The sequence below is a fragment of the Oncorhynchus gorbuscha genome, linkage group LG15 (assembly GCF_021184085.1).
Source record: "Oncorhynchus gorbuscha isolate QuinsamMale2020 ecotype Even-year linkage group LG15, OgorEven_v1.0, whole genome shotgun sequence".
Taxonomy (NCBI): Eukaryota; Metazoa; Chordata; class Actinopteri; order Salmoniformes; family Salmonidae; genus Oncorhynchus; species Oncorhynchus gorbuscha.
In genome coordinates this window covers 8387957-8410590 of record NC_060187.1, presented here as the reverse complement: position 1 = coordinate 8410590, position 22634 = coordinate 8387957, and the positions used below count along the sequence as shown (strand labels likewise).

Here is a 22634-nt window from a genome sequence, read left to right as displayed (position 1 = left end):
GTCACTACAAAGCTCACACACACACACACAAAAAAGCCTCGAGTACAAAGTTTACATTGTTGTTGATTTTTCTAATATACAACCATCTTTAAACCCTTAATACATTAGAAGTTTGACGAAAAATGACAAAAGTGACATTGACCAAATTAAATATCTAAAACAAAACACACTCCCAGCATTTTGAGATCAATTTCGCAACACTGTCAATGACACAAACTTGCCCAGAAACCTGTTGTCCTCTGTTTACATTGACTTTGGCAGCGTGCAGAAAGCAGTCTGAGCCTCTTGTTATCTCCCTCCAGTTAACCCTACAGGCCGTAGTTTGTATAAATAAGTGCCCCAGGCTGCCGTGCCCCTTTATTCAACGTGTGAGACTATGAGGGGACTGGTTATTCTCTCTGTCCTCACAGTGTGGGCACTGAACTGTGCCAGTGTGCCAACGCGGGACACCAGTGGACGCCACTGGAGCTGCGATGAGAAGGACAAAGAGCCAGGGGCGAGGTTGGCCATGATCAGCATCAACAACAAACATTTCCATGGATACAAGTTCCAGCTCAGTAACATAACCTTCAGCACAGTGGAGAAGGTGGGTGCAGGAGGAGGGGGGAGGGGCTGTAAAGGGGTGTAGGGGTCAGGGGTTGACAGGGGGCTGTAAAGGGGTGTAGGGGTCAGGGATTGACAGGGGGGCTGTAAAGCGGTGTAGGGGTCAGGGCTTGACAAGGGGGCTGTAAAGCGGTGTAGGGGTCAGGGTTGACAGGGGGGCCTGTAAAGGGGTGTAGGGGTCAGGGGTTGACAGGGGGAGGGGCTGTAAAGCGGTGTAGGGGTCAGGGTTGACAGGGGGCTGTAAAGGGCTGTAAAGGGGTGTAGGGGTCAGGGTTGACAGGGGGGCTGTAAAGGGGTGTAGGGGTCAGGGGTTGATAGGGGGCTGTAAAGGGGTTAGGGGTCAGGGAGTGATGGGGGGCTGTAAAGGGGTGTAGGGGTCAGGGTTGACAGGGGGGCTGTAAAGGGGTGTAGGGGTCAGGGGTTGACAGGGGGGCTGTAAAGGGGTGTAGGGGTCAGGGAGTGATGGGGGCTGTAAAGGGGTGTAGGGGTCAGGGGTTGACAGGGGGGCTGTAAAGGGGTGTAGGGGTCAGGGGTTGACAGGGGGGCTGTAAAGGGGTGTAGGGGTCAGGGGTTGACAGGGGGAGGGGCTGTAAAGCGGTGTAGGGGTCAGGGTTGACAGGGGGGCTGTAAAGGGGTGTAGGGGTCAGGGTTGACAGGGGGGCTGTAAAGGGGTGTAGGGGTCAGGGGTTGACAGGGGGGGGCTGTAAAGGGGTGTAGGGGTCAGGGATTGACAGGGGGGGCTGTAAAGCGGTGTAGGGGTCAGGGCTTGACAAGGGGGCTGTAAAGCGGTGTAGGGGTCAGGGTTGACAGGGGGCCTGTAAAGGGGTGTAGGGGTCAGGGGTTGACAGGGGGAGGGGCTGTAAAGCGGTGTAGGGGTCAGGGTTGACAGGGGGGCTGTAAAGGGGTGTAGGGGTCAGGGTTGACAGGGGGGCTGTAAAGGGGTGTAGGGGTCAGGGGTTGATAGGGGGCTGTAAAGGGGTTAGGGGTCAGGGAGTGATGGGGGCTGTAAAGGGGTGTAGGGGTCAGGGTTGACAGGGGGGGGCTGTAAAGGGGTGTAGGGGTCAGGGGTTGACAGGGGGCTGTAAAGGGGTGTAGGGGTCAGGGGTGATGGGGGGCTGTAAAGGGGTGTAGGGGTCAGGGGTTGACAGGGGGCTGTAAAGGGGTGTAGGGGTCAGGGGTTGACAGGGGGGCTGTAAAGGGGTGTAGGGGTCAAGGGTTGACAGGGGGGCTGTAAAGGGGTGTAGGGGTCAGGGTTTGATGGGGGGCTGTAAAGGAGTGTAGGGGTCAGGGGTTGACAGGGGGCTGTAAAGGGGTGTAGGGGTCAGGGTTGACAGGGGGTGTGTAAAGGGGTGTAGGGGTCAGGGGTTGACAGGGGGGACTGTAAAGCGGTGTAGGGGTCAGGGGTTGACAGGGGGGCTGTAAAGGGGTGTAGGGGTCAGGGGTTGACAGGGGGGCTGTAAAGGGGTGTAGGGGTCAGGTAGGACAGGGGGGCTGAAAAGGGGTGTAGGGGTCAGGGGTTGACAGGGGGGCTGTAAAGGGGTGTAGGGGTCAGGGGTTGACAGGGGGGCTGTAAAGGGGTGTAGGGGTCAGGTAGGACAGGGGGGCTGAAAAGGGGTGTAGGGGTCAGGGGTTGACGGGGGGTGGCTGTAAAGGGGTGTAGGGGTCAGGGGTTGACAGGGGGGCTGTAAAGCAGTGTAGGGGTCAGGGTTGACAGGGGGCCTGTAAAGGGGTGTAGGGGTCAGGGGTTGACAGGGGAGGGGCTGTAAAGCGGTGTAGGGGTCAGGGTTGACAGGGGGGCTGTAAAGGGGTGTAGGGGTCAGGGTTGACAGGGGGTGCTGTAAAGGGGTGTAGGGGTCAGGGGTTGATAGGGGGCTGTAAAGGGGTGTAGGGGTCAGGGAGTGATGGGGGGCTGTAAAGCGGTGTAGGGGTCAGGGTTGACAGGGGGGGGGGTCTGTAAAGGGGTGTAGGGGTCAGGGGTTGACGGGGGGCTGTAAAGGGGTGTAGGGGTCAGGGAGTGATGGGGGGCTGTAAAGGGGTGTAGGGGTCAGGGGTTGACAGGGGTGGCTGTAAAGGGGTGTAGGGGTCAAGGGTTGACAGGGGGGCTGTAAAGGGGTGTAGGGGTCAGGGGTTGACAGGGGGTGGGCTGTAAAGGGGTGTAGGGGTCAGGGGTTGATGGGGGGCTGTAAAGGGTGTAGGGGTCAGGGGTTGACAGGGGGCTGTAAAGGGGTGTAGGGGTCAGGGTTGACAGGGGGTGTGTAAAGGGGTGTAGGGGTCAGGGGTTGACAGGGGGGACTGTAAAGCGGTGTAGGGGTCAGGGTTGACAGGGGGCTGTAAAGGGGTGTAGGGGTCAGGGTTGACAGGGGGGGCTGTAAAGGGGTGTAGGGGTCAGGGGTTGATAGGGGGCTGTAAAGGGGTTAGGGGTCAGGGAGTGATGGGGGCTGTAAAGGGGTGTCGGGGTCAGGGTTGACAGGGGGGCTGTAAAGGGGTGTAGGGGTCAGGGGTTTACAGGGGGGCTGTAAAGGGATGTAGGGGTCAGGGAGTGATGGGGGGCTGTAAAGGGGTGTAGGGGTCAGGGGTTGACAGGGGGCTGTAAAGGGGTGTAGGGGTCAGGGGTTGACAGGGGGCTGTACAGGGGTGTAGGGGTCAGGGGTTGACAGGGGGGCTGTAAAGGGGTGTAGGGGTCAGGGTTGACAGGGGGTGTGTAAAGGGGTGTAGGGGTCAGGGGTTGACAGGGAGGGCTGTAAAGGGGTGTAGGGGTCAGGGGTTGACAGGGGGGGCTATAAAGGGGTGTAGGGGTCAGGGGTTGACAGGGGGCTGTAAAGGGGTGTAGGGGTCAGGGGTTGATAGGGGGCTGTAAAGGGTTTAGGGGTCAGGGGTGATGGGGGCTGTAAAGGGGTGTAGGGATCAGGGGTTGACAGGGGGCTGTAAAGGGGGGTGTAGGGGACAGGGGTTGACAGGGGGGCTGTAAAGGGGTGTAGGGGTCAGGGGTGATAGGGGGCTGTAAAGGGTTGACAGGGGGGCTGTAAAGGGGTGTAGGGTCAGGGGTTGATAGGGGGGCTGTAAAGGGGTTTAGGGGTCAGGGGTGATGGGGGGCTGTAAAGGGGTGTAGGGATCAGGGGTTGACAGGGTTGGGGGGGCTGTAAAGGGGTGTAGGGGACAGGGGTTGACAGGGGGGCTGTAAAGGGGTTAGGGGTCAGGGGTTGATGGGGGGGCTTACATGGTGTTTGTTGGGAGTGTGGTATCTTTAGACTGAACTGCATCTCAGGGGGTCTCTTTATTAGTTGCCATTCCTTTTTCTGCCCTGTGTATCAGACACTGTGCATCAGACACTGTGCATCAGACACTGTGTATCAGACACTGTGTATCAGACACTGTGTATCAGACACTGTGCATCAGACACTGTGTATCAGACACTGTGTATCAGACACTGTGTATCAGACACTGTGCATCAGACACTGTGTATCAGACACTGTGCATCAGACACTGTGTATCAGACACTGTGTATCAGACACTGTGTATCAGACACTGTGTATCAGACACTGTGTATCAGACACTGTGCATCAGACACTGTGTATCAGACACTGTGTATCAGACACTGCATGTATCAGACACTGTGCATCAGACACTGTATCAGACACATCAGACACTGTGTATCAGACACTGTGCATCAGACACTGTGCATCAGACACTGTGTATCAGACACTGTGTATCAGACACTGTGTATCAGACACTGTGTGCATCAGACACTGTGCATCAGACACTGTGTATCAGACACTGTGCATCAGACACTGTGCATCAGACACTGTGTATCAGACACTGTGTATCAGACACTGTGCATCAGACACTGTGCATCAGACACTGTGTATCAGACACTGTGTATCAGACACTGTGTATCAGACACTGTGTATCAGACACTGTGCATGACACATCAGACACTGTGCATCAGACACTGTGCATCAGACACTGTGTATCAGACACTGTGTATCAGACACTGTGTATCAGACACTGTGCATCAGACACTGTGTATCAGACACACTGTGCATCAGACACTGTGCATCAGACACTGTGTATCAGACACTGTGTATCAGACACTGTGCATCAGACACTGCATCAGACACATCAGACACTGTGTATCAGACACTGTGTATCAGACACTGTGCATCAGACACTGTGTATCAGACACTGTGCATCAGACACTGTGCATCAGACACTGTGCATCAGACACTGTGTATCAGACACATCAGTGTATCAGACACTGTGTATCAGACACTGTGCATCAGACACTGTGCATCAGACACTGTGTATCAGACACTGTGCATCAGACACTGTGCATCAGACACTGTGCATCAGACACTGTGTATCAGACACTGTGCATCAGACACTGTGCATCAGACACATCAGACACTGTGCATCAGACACATCAGACACTGTATCAGACACTGTGTATCAGACACATCAGACACTGTATCAGACACTGTGTATCAGACACTGTGCATCAGACACTGTGCATCAGACACTGTGCATCAGACACTGTGCATCAGACACTGTGCATCAGACACTGTGTATCAGACACTGTGTATCAGACACTGTGTATCAGACACTGTGCATCAGACACTGTGCATCAGACACTGTGCATCAGACACTGTGCATCAGACACTGTGTATCAGACACTGTGCATCAGACACTGTGCATCAGACACTGTGCATCAGACACTGTGCATCAGACACTGTGCATCAGACACTGTGCATCAGACACTGTGTATCAGACACACTTCAGATCACTGGGACGCCGTCATTGGTATGGGGCATTTTGGAATGAGAGAAAGATAGAGAACTACTTCACGAGGCCTATCTTATTTCTCTTCTCTCAGAACTTGTTCATCTTGATGAAAGTGTGTGAAGAGATGACGAATGAGATCTTTTTGTCACTAATTTCATGTTCCAAAAGTTTTGAGATGAAAAGATCTCTCTCTCTCTACTTTCTTCTCTAATTCTTATTCCAGTGTTTTCTCTCCTTCCTAGAGATATCCTAACAAGAGTAAAGGAGGAAACAATATTGTCAACGTATTTTCACTGTGTAACTTGCTCTCTCCATCTCTCCTCTTCTTTCTCTCCATCTCTCCTCTACCCTGTCTCCATCTCTCCTCTACCTTCTCTCCATCTCTCCTCTACCCTGTCTCCATCTCTCCTCTTCCCTGTCTCCATCTCTTCTCTTCCTTCTCTCCATCTCTCCTCTACCCTGTCTCCATCTCTCCTCTTCCCTGTCTCCATCTCTTCCTTCTTCCATCCTTGTCTCCATCTCTCCATCTCTCTCTACCCTGTCTCCATCTCTCCTCTTCCCTGTCTCCATCTCTTCTCTTCCTTCTCTCCATCTCTTCTCTCCATCTCTCCATCTCTCCTCTACCCTGTCTCCATCTCTCCTCTACCCTGTCTCCATCTCTCCTCTTCCTTCTCTCCATCTCTCCTCTACCCTGTCTCCATCTCTCCTCTACCTTCTCTCCATCTCTCCTCTACCCTGTCTCCATCTCTCCCTACCTTCTCTCCTCTACCCTCTCCATCTCTCCTCTACCCTCTCTCCATCTCTCCTCTACCCTTTCTTCATCTCTCCTCTACCCATCTCTCTCCTATCCTCTATCCTATCTCCATCTGTCTCCTCTACCCTCCTCCATCACACCTATCTCCATCTCTCTACCCTATCCTATCTCCATCTCTCCTCTACCCTGTCTCCATCTCTCTACCCTGTCTCCATCTCTCCTCTACCCTCTTCCATCTCTCCTCTACCCTGTCTCCATCTCTCCTCTACCTTCTCTCCATCTCTCCTACCTTCTCTCATCTCTCCTCTACCCTGTCTCCATCCTCTTCCTCTCCATCTCTCCTCTACCCTGTCTCCATCTCTCCTCTACCCTGTCTCCATCTCTCCTCTACCCTGTCTCCATCTCTCCTCTACCTTCTCTCCATCTCTCCTCTACCTTCTCTCATCTCTCCTCTACCCTGTCTCCATCTCTCCTCTTCTTTCTCTCCATCTCTCCTCTACCTTCTCTCCATCTCTCCTCTACCCTGTCTCCATCTCTCCTCTACCTGTCTCTCCATCTCTCCTCTACCTTCTCTCCATCTCTCCTCTACCCTTCTCTCAATCTCCTCTACCCTGTCTTCATCTCCATCTCTCCTCTTACCTTCTCTCCATCTCTCCTCTTCCTTCTCTCCATCTCTCCTCTACCTTCTCTCCATCTCTCCTCTACCTTCTCTCCATCTCTCCTCTACCCTGTCTCCATCTCTCCTCTACCTTCTCTCCATCTCTCCTCTACCTTCTCTCCATCTCTCCTCTACCCTGTCTCCATCTCTCCTCTACCCTGTCTTCATCTCTCCTCTACCCTCTCTACCTTCTCTCCATCTCTCCTCTACCCTCTCTCCATCTCTCCTCTACCCTGTCTCCATCTCTCCTCTACCCTGTCTTCATCTCTCTTCTACCCTCTCTACCCTCTCTTCATCTCTCCTCTACCCTCTCTTCAACTCTCCTCTACCCTTTCTTCATCTCTCCTCTACCCTCTCTACCCTCTCTTCATCTCTCCTCTACCCTCTCTTCAACTCTCCTCTACCCTTTCTTCATCTCTTCTCTACCCTCTCTCCATCTCTCCTCTACCTTCTCTCCATCTCTCCTCTGCCCTCTCTCCATCTCACCTATCACCATCTCTCCTCTACCCTGTCTTCATCTCTCCTCTACCCTCTCTTCATCTCTCCTCTACCCTCTCTTCAACTCTCCTCTATTCTCTCTCCATCTCACCTATCACCATCTCTCCTCTACCCTGTCTTCATCTCTCCTCTACCCTCTCTACCTTCTCTCCATCTCTCCTCTACCCTCACTCCCATCTCTCCTCTATCCTCTCTCCATCTCACCTATCTTCATCTCTCCTCTACCCTTTCTCCATCTCACCTCTACCCTTTCTCCATCTCACCTATCTCCATCTCTCCTCTATCCTCTCTCCATCTCTTCATCTCTCCTCTACCCTCTCTTCATCTCTCCTCTACCCTTTCTCCATCTCACCTATCTCCATCTCTCCTCTATCCTCTCTCCATCTCTCCTCTACCCTCTCTTCATCTCTCCTCTACCCTTTCTTCATCTCTCCTCTACCCTCTCTTCATCTCTCCTCTACCCTTTCTTCATCTCTCCTCTATCTTCTCTCCATCTCACCTATCACCATCTCTCCACTACCCACTCTTCATCTCTCCTCTACCCTCTCTTCATCTCTCCTCTACCCATCTCTCCTCTATCCTCTATCCTATCTCCATCTCTCCTCTACCCTCGCTCCATCACACCTATCTCCATCTCTCCTCTACCCTCTCTCCATCTCTTCTCTCCATCTCTCCTCTCCATATCTCCTATACCCTCTCTCCTCTATCCTCTATCCTATCTCCATCTCTCCTCTACCCTCGCTCCATCTCTTCTCTCCATCTCTCCTCTCCATCTCTCCTCTACCCTCGCTCCATCACACCTATCTCCATCTCTCCTCTACCCTCGCTCCATCTCTTCTCTCCATCTCTCCTCTCCATCTCTCCTCTACCCTCGCTCCATCACACCTATCTCCATCTCTCCTCTACCATCTCACCTATCTCCATCTCTCCTCTACCCTCTCTCCATCTTTTCTCTCCATCTCTCCTCTCCATCTCTCCTCTACCCTCGCTCCATCTCTTCTCTCCATCTCTCCTCTACCCTCTCTTCATCTCTCCTCTACCCTCTCTTCATCTCTCCTCTACCCTTTCTTCATCTCTCCTCTATCTTCTCTCCATCTCACCATCTCTCCTCTACCCACTCTTCATCTCTCCTCTACCCTCTCTTCATCTCTCCTCTACCCATCTCTCCTCTATCCTCTATCCTATCTCCATCTCTCCTCTACCCTCGCTCCATCACACCTATCTCCATCTCTCCTCTACCCTCTCTCCATCTCTCCTCTACCCTCTCTCCATCTCTCCTCTACCCTCTCTCCATCTCTTCTCTCCATCTCTTCTCTCCATCTCTCCTCTACCATCTCTCCATCTCTTCTTCTCCATCTCACCTCTATCCTCTATCCATCTCTCCTCTATCCTCTATCCTATCTCCATCTCTCCTCTACCCTATCTCCATCTCTCCTCTATCCTCTCTCCATCTCTTCTCTCCATCTCTCCTCTACCCTCTCTTCATCTCTCCTCTATCTTCTCTGCATCTCACCTATCACCATCTCTCCTCAACCCCTCTTCATCTTTCCTCTACTCATCTGTCCTCTATCCTCTATCCTATCTCCATCTCTCCTCTACCCTCGCTCCATCACACCTATCTCCATCTCTCCTCTATCCATCTCTTCTCTCCATCTCTCCTCTACCCTTTCTTCATCTCTCTATCTTCTCTCCATCTCACCTATCACCATCTCTCCTCTACCCACTCTTCATCTCTCCTCTACCCATCTCTCCTCTATCCTCTATCCTATCTCCATCTCTCCTCTACCCTCTCTCCATCTCTCCTCTACCCTCACTCCATCTCTTCATCTCTCCTCTACCCATCTCTCCTCTATCCTCTATCCTATCTCCATATATACTCTCTCCTCTACCCTCGCTCCATCACACCTATCTCCATCTCTCCTCTATCCTCTCTCCATCTCTTCTCTCCATCTCTCCTCTACCCTTTCTTCATCTCTCCTCTATCTTCTCTCCATCTCACCTATCACCATCTCTCCTCTACCCACTCTTCATCTCCCCTCTACCCTCTCTTCATCTCTCCTCTACCCATCTCTCCTCTACCCTCGCTCCATCACACCTATCTCCATCTCTCCTCTATTCTCTCTCCATCTCTTCTCTCCATCTCTCCTCTACCCTTTCTTCATCTCTCCTCTATCTTCTCTCCATCTCACCTATCACCATCTCTCCTCAACCCACTCTTCATCTCTCCTCGACCCTCTCTTCATCTCTCCTCTACCCATCTCTCCTCTATCCTCTATCCTATCTCCATATATACTCTCTCCTCTACCCTCGCTCCATCTCACCTATCTCCATCTCTCCTCTACCCTCTCTCCATCTCTTCTCTCCATCTCTCCTCTCCATCTCTCCTCTACCCTCTCTATCTCTCCTCTCCATCCCTCCTCTCCATCTCTCCTCTACCCTCTCTATCTCTCCTCTCCATCTCTCCTCTCCATCTCTCCTCTACCCTCTCCATCTCTCCTCTACCCTCTCCATCTCTCCTCTCCATCTCTCCTCTACCCTCTCCATCTCTCCTCTACCCTCTCCATCTCCTCTCCATCTCTCCTCTCCATCTCTCCTCTACCCTCTCTATCTCTCCTCTCTATCTCTCCTCTCCATCTCTCCTCTCCATCTCTCCTCTACCCTCTCCATCTCTCCTCTCCATCTCTCCTCTACCCTCTCTATCTCTCCTCTCCATCTCTCCTCTCCATCTCTCCTCTCCATCTCTCCTCTCCATCTCTCCTCTACCCTCTCTATCTCTCCTCTCCATCTCTCCTTTACCCTCTCTATCTCTCCTCTCCATCTCTCCTCTCCATCTCTCCTCTACCCTCTCTATCTCTCCTCTCCATCTCTCCTCTACCCTCTCCATCTCTCCTCTCCATCTCTCCTCTCTCCTCTCCATCTCTCCTCTACCCTCTCTCTCTCCTCTCCATCTCTCCTCTCCATCTCTCCTCTCCATCTCTCCTCTACCCTCTCTATCTCTCCTCTACCCTCTCCATCTCTCCTCTCCATCTCTCCACTCCATCTCTCCTCTCTCCTCTCCATCTCTCCTCTACCCTCTCTCTCTCCTCTCCATCTCTCCTCTCCATCTCTCCTCTACCCTCTCTATCTCTCCTCTCCATCTCCCTCTCCATCTCTCCTCTACCCTCCTATCTCTCCTCTCCATCTCTCCTCTCTCCTCTCCATCTCTCCTCTACCCTCTCCATCTCTCCTCTCCATCTCTCCTCTACCCTCTCCATCTCTCCTCTACCCTCTCCATCTCTCCATCTCTCCTCTCCATCTCTCCTCTACCCTCTCTATCTCTCCTCTCTATCTCTCCTCTCCATCTCTCCTCTCCATCTCTCCTCTACCCTCTCCATCTCTCCTCTCCATCTCTCCTCTACCCTCTCTATCTCTCCTCTCCATCTCTCCTCTCCATCTCTCCTCTCCATCTCTCCTCTCCATCTCTCCTCTACCCTCTCTATCTCTCCTCTCCATCTCTCCTTTACCCTCTCTATCTCTCCTCTCCATCTCTCCTCTCCATCTCTCCTCTACCCTCTCTATCTCTCCTCTCCATCTCTCCTCTACCCTCTCTATCTCTCCTCTCCATCTCTCCTCTACCCTCTCCATATCTCCTCTCCATCTCTCCTCTCCATCTCTCCTCTCCATCTCTCCTCTACCCTCTCTATCTCTCCTCTCCATCTCTCCTCTACCCTCTCTATCTCTCCTCTCCATCTCTCCTCTACCCTCTCTATCTCTCCTCTCTATCTCTCCTCTCCATCTCTCCTCTACCCTCTCTATCTCTCCTCTCCATCTCTCCTCTACCCTCTCTATCTCTCCTCTCCATCTCTCCTCTACCCTCTCTATCTCTCCTCTCCATCTCTCCATCTCAGGGTCAATCTGACTGTAAATTGCATCTGGAACTAGACCTCCAGGAAACAACCTGTCACATCATCAACCCAAAATCTTTTGAAGAGTGTGACATCCGTCAAGATTATGAAACGGTAAGCCACTCCACAACAATGACCAACCAGATGTTTAATAATATTAGTGATACATGCCAGTCCTGTAGAGAGAGACACCTGTAGTGCCAGTCCTGTAGAGAGAGACACCTGTAGTGCCAGTCCTGTAGAGAGAGACACCTGTAGTGCCAGTCCTGTAGAGAGAGACACCTGTAGTGCCAGTCCTGTAGAGAGAGACACCTGTAGTGCCAGTCCTGTAGAGAGACACCTGTAGTGCCAGTCCTGTAGAGAGAGACACCTGTAGTGATACATGCCAGTCCTGTAGAGAGACACCTGTAGTGCCAGTCCTGTAGAGAGACACCTGTAGTGATACATGCCAGTCATGTAGAGAGAGACACCTGTAGTGCCAGTCCTGTAGAGAGACACCTGTAGCGATACATGCCAGTCATGTAGAGAGACACCTGTAGTGATACATGCCAGTCATGTAGAGAGAGACACCTGTAGTGCCAGTCCTGTAGAGAGACACCTGTAGTGATACATGCCAGTCATGTAGGGAGAGACACCTGTAGTGCCAGTCCTGTAGAGAGACACCTGTAGTGATACATGCCAGTCATGTAGAGAGACACCTGTAGTGATACATGCCAGTCATGTAGAGAGAGACACCTGTAGTGATACATGCCAGTCCTGTAAAGAGAGACACCTGTAGTGCCAGTCCTGTAGAGAGAGACACCTGTAGTGCCAGTCCTGTAGAGAGACACCTGTAGTGCCAGTCCTGTAGAGAGACACCTGTAGTGCCAGTCATGTAGGGAGAGACACCTGTAGTGCCAGTCCTGTAGAGAGACACCTGTAGTGATACATGCCAGTCATGTAGAGACACACCTGTAGTGATACATGCCAGTCATGTAGAGAGAGACACCTGTAGTGATACATGCCAGTCCTGTAGAGAGAGACACCTGTAGTGCCAGTCCTGTAGAGAGCGACACCTGTAGTGCCAGTCCTGTAGAGAGAGATACACCTGTAGTGCCAGTCCTGTAGAGAGAGAGACACCTGTAGTGCCAGTCCTGTAGAGAGAGACACCTGTAGTGCCAGTCCTGTAGAGAGAGACACCTGTAGTGCCAGTCCTGTAGAGAGAGACAGAGACACCTGTAGTGCCAGTCCTGTAGAGAGAGAGACACCTGTAGTGCCAGTCCTGTAGAGAGAGACACCTGTAGTGCCAGTCCTGTAGAGAGAGAGACACCTGTAGTGCCAGTCCTGTAGAGAGAGACACCTGTAGTGCCAGTCCTGTAGAGAGAGACACCTGTAGTGCCAGTCCTGTAGAGAGAGACACCTGTAGTGCCAGTCCTGTAGAGAGAGAGACACCTGTAGTGCCAGTCCTGTAGAGAGAGACACCTGTAGTGCCAGTCCTGTAGAGAGAGATACACCTGTAGTGCCAGAGACACCTGTAGTGCCAGTCCTGTAGAGAGAGACACCTGTAGTGCCAGTCCTGTAGAGAGAGACACCTGTAGTGCCAGTCCTGTAGAGAGAGACACCTGTAGTGCCAGTCCTGTAGAGAGAGACACCTGTAGTGCCAGTCCTGTAGAGAGAGAGACACCTGTAGTGCCAGTCCTGTAGAGAGAGACACCTGTAGTGCCAGTCCTGTAGAGAGAGACACCTGTAGTGCCAGTCCTGTAGAGAGAGACACCTGTAGTGCCAGTCCTGTAGAGAGAGACACCTGTAGTGCCAGTCCTGTAGAGAGACACCTGTAGTGCCAGTCCTGTAGAGAGACACCTGTAGTGCCAGTCCTGTAGAGAGACACCTGTAGATACATGCCAGTCATGTAGAGAGAGACACCTGTAGTGCCAGTCCTGTAGAGACAGAGACACCTGTAGAGAGACAGTGCCAGTCCTGTAGAGAGAGACACCTGTAGTGCCAGTCCTGTAGAGAGAGACACCTGTAGTGCCAGTGTGCCAGTCCAGACACCTGTAGTGCCAGTCCTGTAGAGAGAGACACCTGTAGTGCCAGTCCTGTAGAGAGAGAGACACCTGTAGTGCCAGTCAGTCCTGTAGTGCCAGTCAGTAGAGAGAGACACCTGTAGTGTGCCAGTCCTGTAGAGAGAGACACCTGTAGTGCCAGTCCTGTAGAGAGACACCTGTAGTGCCAGTCCTGTAGAGAGACACCTGTAGTGCCAGTCCTGTAGAGAGAGACACCTGTAGTGCCAGTCCTGTAGAGAGAGAGACACCTGTAGTGCCAGTCCTGTAGAGAGAGACACCTGAGTGCCAGTCCTGTAGAGAGAGAGACACCTGTAGTGCCAGTCCTGTAGAGAGAGACACCTGTAGTGCCAGTCCTGTAGAGAGAGACACCTGTAGTGCCAGTCCTGTAGAGAGACACCTGTAGTGCCAGTCCTGTAGAGAGAGACACCTGTAGTGCCAGTCCTGTAGAGAGAGACACCTGTAGTGCCAGTCCTGTAGAGAGAGACACCTGTAGTGCCAGTCCTGTAGAGAGAGACACCTGTAGTGCCAGTCCTGTAGAGAGAGACACCTGAGTGCCAGTCCTGTAGTGCCAGTCCTGTAGAGAGACACCTGTAGTGCCAGTCCTGTAGAGAGAGAGACACCTGTAGTGCCAGTCCTGTAGAGAGAGACACCTGTAGTGCCAGTCCTGTAGAGAGAGACACCTGTAGTGCCAGTCCTGTAGAGAGAGAGACACCTGTAGTGCCAGTCCTGTAGAGAGAGAGACACCTGTAGTGCCAGTCCTGTAGAGAGAGAGACACCTGTAGTGCCAGTCCTGTAGAGAGAGAGACACCTGTAGTGCCAGTCCTGTAGAGAGAGAGACACCTGTAGTGCCAGTCCTGTAGAGAGAGACACCTGTAGTGCCAGTCCTGTAGAGAGAGAGACACCTGTAGTGCCAGTCCTGTAGAGAGAGACAGACACCTGTAGTGCCAGTCCTGTGCCAGAGAGAGAGACACCTGTAGTGCCAGTCCTGTAGAGAGAGAGACACCTGTAGTGCCAGTCCTGTAGAGAGAGAGACACCTGTAGTGCCAGTCCTGTAGAGAGAGAGACACCTGTAGTGCCAGTCCTGTAGAGAGAGAGACACCTGTAGCCAGTCCTGTAGAGAGAGACACCTGTAGTGCCAGTCCTGTAGAGAGAGAGACACCTGTAGTGCCAGTCCTGTAGAGAGAGACACCTGTAGTGCCAGTCCTGTAGAGAGAGAGACACCTGTAGTGCCAGTCCTGTAGAGAGAGACACCTGTAGTGCCAGTCCTGTAGAGAGAGAGACACCTGTAGTGCCAGTCCTGTAGAGAGAGAGACACCTGTAGTGCCAGTCCTGTAGAGAGACACCTGTAGTGCCAGTCCTGTAGAGAGAGAGACACCTGTAGTGCCAGAGAGACACCTGTAGTGCCAGTCCTGTAGAGAGAGAGACACCTGTAGTGCCAGAGAGACACCTAGTGCCAGTCCTGTAGAGAGAGACACCAGTCCTGTAGAGAGAGAGACACCTGTAGTGCCAGTCCTGTAGAGAGAGAGACACCTGTAGTGCCAGTCCTGTAGAGAGAGAGACACCTGTAGTGCCAGTCCTGTAGAGAGAGAGACACCTGTAGTGCCAGTCCTGTAGTGCCAGTCCTGAGAGAGACACCTGTAGTGCCAGTCCTGTAGAGAGAGAGACACCTGTAGTGCCAGTCCTGTAGAGAGAGAGACACCTGTAGTGCCAGTCCTGTAGAGAGAGAGACACCTGTAGTGCCAGTCCTGTAGAGAGAGAGACACCTGTAGTGCCAGTCCTGTAGAGAGAGACACCTGTAGTGCCAGTCCTGCAGAGAGAGTGACACCTGTAGTGCCAGCAGCACTCCTGTAGAGAGAGAGACACCTGTAGTGCCAGTCCTGTAGAGAGAGAGACACCTGTAGTGCCAGTCCTGTAAGAGACACCTGTAGTGCCAGTCCTGAGAGAGAGTACCTGTAGTGCCAGTCCTGTAGAGAGCACACCTGTAGTGCCAGTCCTGTAGAGAGTGCCACAGACACCTGTAGTGAGAGACACCTGTAGTGCCAGAGAGAGATACACCTGTAGTGCCAGTCCTGTAGAGAGACACCTGTAGTGCCAGTCCTGTAGAGAGAGATACACCTGTAGTGCCAGTCCTGTAGAGAGACACCTGTACAATTGGATGACTAATGTATGTTGTTTCCCTCATGCAGCAAGTGAATGGCCACTGCAATGTGACGCTGAGCATCACAGAAGGCATGGCAGAGGTCTCTAAACACTCCTGCAACACTGAACCAGGTATCTATAACGTTACCCTCGTCTACCGCAGCACACGGTATCTAACGTTACCCTAGTCTACTGCAGCACACGGTATCTATAACGTTACCCTCGTCTACTGCAGCACACGGTATCTAACGTTACCCTCGTCTACCGCAGCACACGGTATCTAACGTTACCCTAGTCTACTGCAGCACACGGTATCTACCGTTACCCTAGTCTACTGCAGCACACGGTATCTACCGTTACCCTAGTCTACTGCAGCACACGGTATCTAACGTTACCCTCGTCTACTGCAGCACACGGTATCTATAACGTTACCCTCGTCTACCGCAGCACACGGTATCTAACGTTACCCTAGTCTACTGCAGCACACGGTATCTAACGTTACCCTAGTCTACTGCAGCACACGGTATCTAACGTTACCCTAGTCTACTGAAGCACACGGTATCTAACGTTACCCTCGTCTACTGCAGCACACGGTATCTAACGTTACCCTAGTCTACTGCAGCACACGGTATCTAACGTTACCCTAGTCTACCGCAGCACACGGTATCTAACGTTACCCTAGTCTACTGCAGCACACGGTATCTACCGTTACCCTAGTCTACCGCAGCACACGGTATCTAACGTTACCCTCGTCTACCGCAGCACACGGTATCTAACGTTACCCTCGTCTACCGCAGCACACGGTATCTAACGTTACCCTCGTCTACCGCAGCACACGGTATCTAACGTTACCCTAGTCTACTGCAGCACCAAAACACACAGTGCATGTGTCCTTTCTTGGTTGTGTGCATTTTTTAAAATCAAGTTTAATTTGATTTGATAAAGTTTCTGCTGAGAAGATGGTCAGAATGTGTCCGGACTGCCCCATTCTGCTGCCCCTTCATAGCCCCGAGGGCCTAGAGAGTGTGAAGGCAGGCCTCAGGCAGTTCAACATGGACCACAACTACACCTCCTACTTCAAACTGATGGAAGTGGGGAGGATAACATCTGGGGTAGGGTGATGTATTAGGATTCTCTCTCTCTGTACATCTCTGGGTACACAATCCAAAAACACGTTTGTTGCCCTATTTCTAGTCAAAACTGGTCACTGTTTCACGGATAAGTCTGAAATGGTGCAACCACACTGCTTAGAGTGTTCAAGGAATCCCATCACTGCCAACAGTGTAACATGCTATTTGGAGTGTTCCTACCACTGCCAACAGTGTAACATGCTATTTGGAGTGTTCCCATCACTGCCAACAGTGTAACATGCTATTTGGAGTGTTCCTACCACTGCCAACAGTGTAACATGCTATTTGGAGTGTTCCCACCACTGCCAACAGTGTAACATGCTATTTGGAGTGTTCCCACCACTGCCAACAGTGTAACATGCTATTTGGAGTGTTAGTTTGGGAAATTAAGTAGGTCTCCCCTGTCTGTCTAAACCTGTACAGGTGTAGGATCCTAATTTGAGCCAGTTTGCTACAGCAGGAAAGTAATCCTGCAGCAACAGAAAATGTTAATTATTATGTAGATTATAATGAATGGACATTGTTGTAGGAAAATTAAGTCTGAAATTTCAAAGTGGAAATGACAAATGTCAAATTCTCCTGCAATAAAGTGATCACATGAAGATCCTACATCTGTGAGTCATGTCTCTCTCCCTTTCCTAGTACATGATGATGACTGGAATGAACTACTACGCTGAGTTGGCCATCGTGGAGACTGAGTGTAATGCCAAGAGCAGGATAGATACACAGGCCTGCAAGCCACTGTGCCCCGATGAAGCTGTAAGGCAACTAGCTACCTCCTCCTCCTCATCATACTCACTCCTCACGTATTACCATCACCATACTCTGGTCTCCCGTCTCCTTTCTCCTGTCTCTGTCTGTCTCTGTCTCCGGTCTCTGTCTCCTCTCTCTGTCTCCTGTCTCCAGTCTCCCGTCTCCTTTCTTCGTCTCCGGTCTCTGTTTCCGGTCTCCGGTCTCTGTCTCCTGTCTCCTGTCTCCTGTCTCCAGTCTCCTGTCTCCAGTCTCCGGTCTCTGTCTCCGGTCTCTGTCTCCTGTCTCTGTCTCCGGTCTCTGTCTCCTGTCTCTGTCTCCTGTCTCCAGTCTCTGTCTCCGGTCTCTGTCTCCGGTCTCTGGTCTCCTGTCTCTGTCTCCGGTCTCTGTCTCCTGTCTCTGTCTCCCTCCTGTCTCCAGTCTCTGTCTGTCTCTGTCTCCGGTCTCTGTCTCCGGTCTCTGTCTCCTGTCTCTGTCTCCGGTCTCTGTCTCCTGTCTCCTGTCTCTGTCTCCCTCCTGTCTCCAGTCTCTGTCTGTCTCTGTCTCCGGTCTCTGTCTCTTGTCTCTTGTCTCTGTCTCCTGTCTCTGTCTCTGTCTCTGTCTCCTGTCTCCTGTCTCTGTCTCCCGTCTCCTTTCTTCGTCTCCTGTCTCCAGTCTCTGTCTGTCTCTGTCTGTCTCTGTCTCCGGTCTCTGTCTCCTGTCTCTGTCTCTGTCTGTCTCTGTCTGTCTCTGTCTCTGTCTCCTGTCTCTGTCTCCCGTCTCCTTTATTCGTCTCCGGTCTCTGTCTCCTGTCTCCTGTCTCCAATCTCTGTCTCTGTCTGTCTCTGTCTGTCTCTGTCTCTGTCTCCCGTCTCCTTTCTTCGTCTCCTGTCTCCAGTCTCTGTCTGTCTCTGTCTCCGGTCTCTGTCTCCAGTCTCTGTCTCTGTCTCTGTCTCCGGTCTCTGTCTCCTGCCTCTGTCTCCCGTCTCCTTTATTCGTCTCCGGTCTCTGTCTCCTGTCTCCTGTCTCCTGTCTCCAGTCTCTGTCTCCTGTCTCTGTCTCTGTCTCTGTCTGTCTCTGTCTCTGTCTCCTGTCTCTGTCTCTGTCTGTCTCTGTCTCTGTCTCCGGTCTCTGTCTCCCGTCTCCTTTCTTTGTCTCCGGTCTCCGGTCTCTGTCTCCGGTCTCTGTCTCCTGTCTCTGTCTCCCTGTCTCTCTTTTCTTCGTCTCCGGTCTCCGTCTCCTGTCTCCAGTCTCTGTCTGTCTCTGTCTCCGGTCTCTGTCTCCTGTCTCTGTCTCCTGTCTCTGTCTCCTGTCTCTGTCTCCTGTCTCCTGTCTCCAGTCTCTGTCTGTCTCGGTCTCCGGTCTCTGGTCTCCAGTATCTGTCTCCGGTCTCTGGTCTCCGGTCTCTGGTCTCCGGTCTCTGGTCTCCGGTCTCTGTCTCCTGTCTCCGGTCTCTGACTTTGGTCTCTGTCTCCTGTCTCTGTCTCCCGTCTCCTTCTTCGTCTCCGGTCTCCGGTCTCTGTCTCCTCTCTCTGGTCTCTGTCTCTGTCTGTCTCTGTCTCCTGTCTCCAGTCTCTGTCTCTGTCTGTCTCGGTCTCCGTCTCTGGTCTCCGGTATCTGTCTCCTGTCTCTGTCGGTCTCTGTCTCAGGTCTCTGTCTCCGGTCTCTGACTTTGGTCTCTGTCTCCTGTCTCTGTCTCTGTCTCCCATCTCCGGTCTCCTGTCTCTGTCTCCTGTCTCTGTCTCGGTCTGTCTCTGTCTCCAGTCTCGGTCTCTGACTTTGGTCTCTGTCTCTGTCTGTCTCTGTCTCCCGTCTCTGTCTCCCATTTCCGGTCTCAGTCTCCGGTCTCCGTCTCCGGTCTCCGTCTCTGGTCTCTGTCTCTGACTTTGGTCTTTGTCTCCGGTCTCCGTCTCCGGTCTCTGTCTCTGTCTCGGGACTCTGTCTCTGACTTTGGTCTCTGTCTCCGGTCTCCGGACTCGGGTCTCTGGCCTCTGTCTCTGACCTTGGTCTGTGTCTGCTGTCTCTCTCTCTCTAGCGCCATGGGCTCTGTAAATCCACACTGCTGGGGAATGGCCAGGTGGATGTCAACTGTGAGATCTATGAAGCTCTTGTAAGCCACTTTTAACACACATAAATACATCCCGAAAATATATAATTACAAAATATGGTACCAGGCCTCCTCGAAAGTCTGTCAATTCAAACATGGTTCCTTTTGTTGTTTCCATGGCAGAACGCCAGTTCTCCCCGTACCCCTGGAAGGGAGTGTGGACACCCACCACACCGCTCCGGACACCACATCCATCCTGGCATCAAACATCACCTCCCTCCCTGGGTACACAAGCCAGGCAAACCAGGCCCACTACCAGGCTTCCCAGGACGCCCTGGTGGCCCACCTCCAGGCGACCAAGGTCCACCCCCTGGTCCCCATAACCCACCCCCTGGTCCCCATAACCCACCCCCTGGTCCCCATGGAGAGTTCCCCTTCCCCCACTGTCACGGCTTTGTGAAAATCCCCCCCTCTATCCACCCTCTTTGCCCCTTCCCACCCCCTCATCACCCCCACCCACACCCTCGTCCCCATGGCCACGGGCCACCCCCAGGGCACTCTCTACCACCCCACCTGACACACGTTCTGGGCGAGGCTCCTCCCCCACATGTCAAGGCATAATCTCAGCATTTCCGATTACACTTCTAAATGATGGATGGCTGAAATCATGTTGCCACATATTTCTGGCTTCCACTTCATCTCTCTGTTAAAATCGGATGTTTTTAAATGAATAAACTACTTAATGATACTAATGTACTGTACTTAATGATACTAATGTACTGTACTTAATGATACTAATGTACTGTACTTAATGATACTAATGTACTGTACTTAATGATACTAATGTACTATACTTAATGATACTAATGTACTATACTTAATGATACTAATGGGACCACCCATACGTAAAATGTATGCACACATGACTGTAAGTCGCTTTGGATAAAAGCGTCTGCTAAATGGCATATATTATTATTATATTATGTACTGTGATACTCATGACAAACTAGAGGACAGGCAAACACACACACACACACACACACACACACACACACACACACACACACACACACACACACACACACACACACACACACACACACACACACACACACACACACACACACACACACACACTAAGAAGCTGTTATACTAAGTCCATTAAGGTCATAGTTAGCTTAACCACTGTGGGTCAATGTAACGGCTCAGTACAATGACACACAGCACACGGCCTTGTTCGGGGGGGGTAAGCACTATGCTAACATGACATGGAGAAGTTAAGCACTATGCTAACATGACATGGAGAAGTTAAGCACTATGCTAACATGACATGGAGAAGTTAAGCACTATGCTAACATGACATGGAGAAGTTAAGCACTATGCTAACATGACATGGAGAAGTTAAGCACTATGCTAACATGACATGGAGAAGTTAAGCACTATGCTAACATGACATGGAGAAGTTAAGCACTATGCTAACATGACATGGAGAAGTTAAGCACTATGCTAACATGACATGGAGAAGTTAATGCTAACATGCATAACAAGCACTATGCTAACATGACATGGAGAAGTTAAGCACTATGCTAACATGACATGGAGAAGTTAAGCACTATGCTAACATGACATGGAGAAGTTAAGCACTATGCTAACATGACATGGAGAAGTTAAGCACTATGCTAACATGACATGGAGAAGTTAAGCACTATGCTAACATGACATGGAGAAGTTAAGCACTATGCTAACAAGCACTATGCTAACATGACATGGAGAAGTTAAGCACTATGCTAACATGACATGGAGAAGTTAAGCACTATGCTAACAAGCACTATGCTAACATGACATGGAGAAGTTAAGCACTATGCTAACATGACATGGAGAAGTTAAGCACTATGCTAACATGACATGGAGAAGTTAAGCACTATGCTAACATGACATGGAGAAGTTAAGCACTATGCTAACATGACATGGAGAAGTTAAGCACTATGCTAACATGACATGGAGAAGTTAAGCACTATGCTAACATGACATGGAGAAGTTAAGCACTATGCTAACATGACATGGAGAAGTTAAGCACTATGCTAACATGACATGGAGAAGCACTATTAAGCACTATGCTAACATGACATGGAGAAGTTAAGCACTATGCTAACATGACAAGCACTATGCTAACATGACATGGAGAAGTTAAGCACTATGCTAACATGACATGGAGAAGTTAAGCACTATGCTAACATGACATGGAGAAGTTAAGCACTATGCTAACATGACATGGAGAAGTTAAGCACTATGCTAACATGACATGGAGAAGTTAAGCACTATGCTAACATGACATGGAGAAGTTAAGCACTATGCTAACATGACATGGAGAAGTTAAGCACTATGCTAACATGACATGGAGAAGTTAAGCACTATGCTAACATGACATGGAGAAGTTAAGCACTATGCTAACATGACATGGAGAAGTTAAGCACTATGCTAACATGACATGGAGAAGTTAAGCACTATGCTAACATGACATGGAGAAGTTAAGCACTATGCTAACATGACATGGAGAAGGTAAGCACTATGCTAACAAGCACTATGCATGACATGGAGAAGGTAAGCACTATGCTAACATGACATGGAGAAGTTAAGCACTATGCTAACATGACATGGAGAAGGTAAGCCACTCCTGTATCTCTATAATCAATCGAGTTGATGCAATTATCCAGATAGTTACATATCAGTTAATCCTCTTGTTTTCGATGGATGGATCCACTTTCAACATAGCAAGACAAAGAACCTCTGAAAAAAAAACGTTTTTATTCAACAATTGAAAGACATTTGAGCGTTGAGGAGTAGTGACCTACATGTAGTTGTACATGACTCTGCAGTAGCTTTGTGATAGTTGAACTAAATTTAAACCTTGGTCATTTTTTGTCAGTAGTTAGTTACTTTTTGTTGCCATGCAGCTGTGTAGCTAACTACTGGAACTACACACTACTTTTTTTTGCAAAAATAAAATATGGGTGAATTAGGCAATCATTTATTTTATTTTTGGATCTCAGACCTGCCAAATTCTCACTTGAAACATAGTTTTGGTGTTTAAACTAATTACGCTTACAGTGCCTGATAAGATGTTTGCATTCCTTATTTTATTAATTTTCAAGAACAAGAACAGAGGCTTCTCTGTTAAACGTGTCTCTGGCTCCACCAAGTGGTCGGTTGCATCATTACAATCCATTTTGTCACTTATTTTCCCGTTGGTAGGGGAAACAGTCTTCACGGCACTTCGATACCAAAGTGAATTTTTCCTAGCAGGTTAGGAGAATTAACGTAGCAGTTTGGGACTGAGGTTAAGGTTATGAAAAGGGTTAGGGTTAGCTCAT

General features: G+C 50.7%; 1 protein-coding gene and 1 long non-coding RNA gene across 2 annotated transcripts; both read left to right on the top strand.

Annotated features, from left to right (window-relative positions):
* Positions 1 to 352: 352 nt before the first annotated feature.
* Positions 353 to 20011, top strand: ahsg1 (alpha-2-HS-glycoprotein 1). Its single transcript, XM_046299780.1, has 7 exons — positions 353 to 586; positions 11180 to 11290; positions 15405 to 15489; positions 16303 to 16469; positions 17130 to 17246; positions 19252 to 19326; positions 19447 to 20011. The coding sequence occupies exons 1-7, from the start codon at positions 377 to 379 to the stop codon at positions 19882 to 19884; spliced, it is 1203 nt and encodes a 400-aa protein (XP_046155736.1). The 5' UTR covers positions 353 to 376; the 3' UTR covers positions 19885 to 20011.
* A 1425-nt stretch (positions 20012 to 21436) lies between these two features.
* Positions 21437 to 22287, top strand: LOC123998076. The gene is made up of 2 exons (XR_006832219.1): positions 21437 to 21822; positions 21865 to 22287. It is a non-coding gene; the product is annotated as an uncharacterized LOC123998076 (long non-coding RNA).
* Positions 22288 to 22634: the final 347 nt, after the last annotated feature.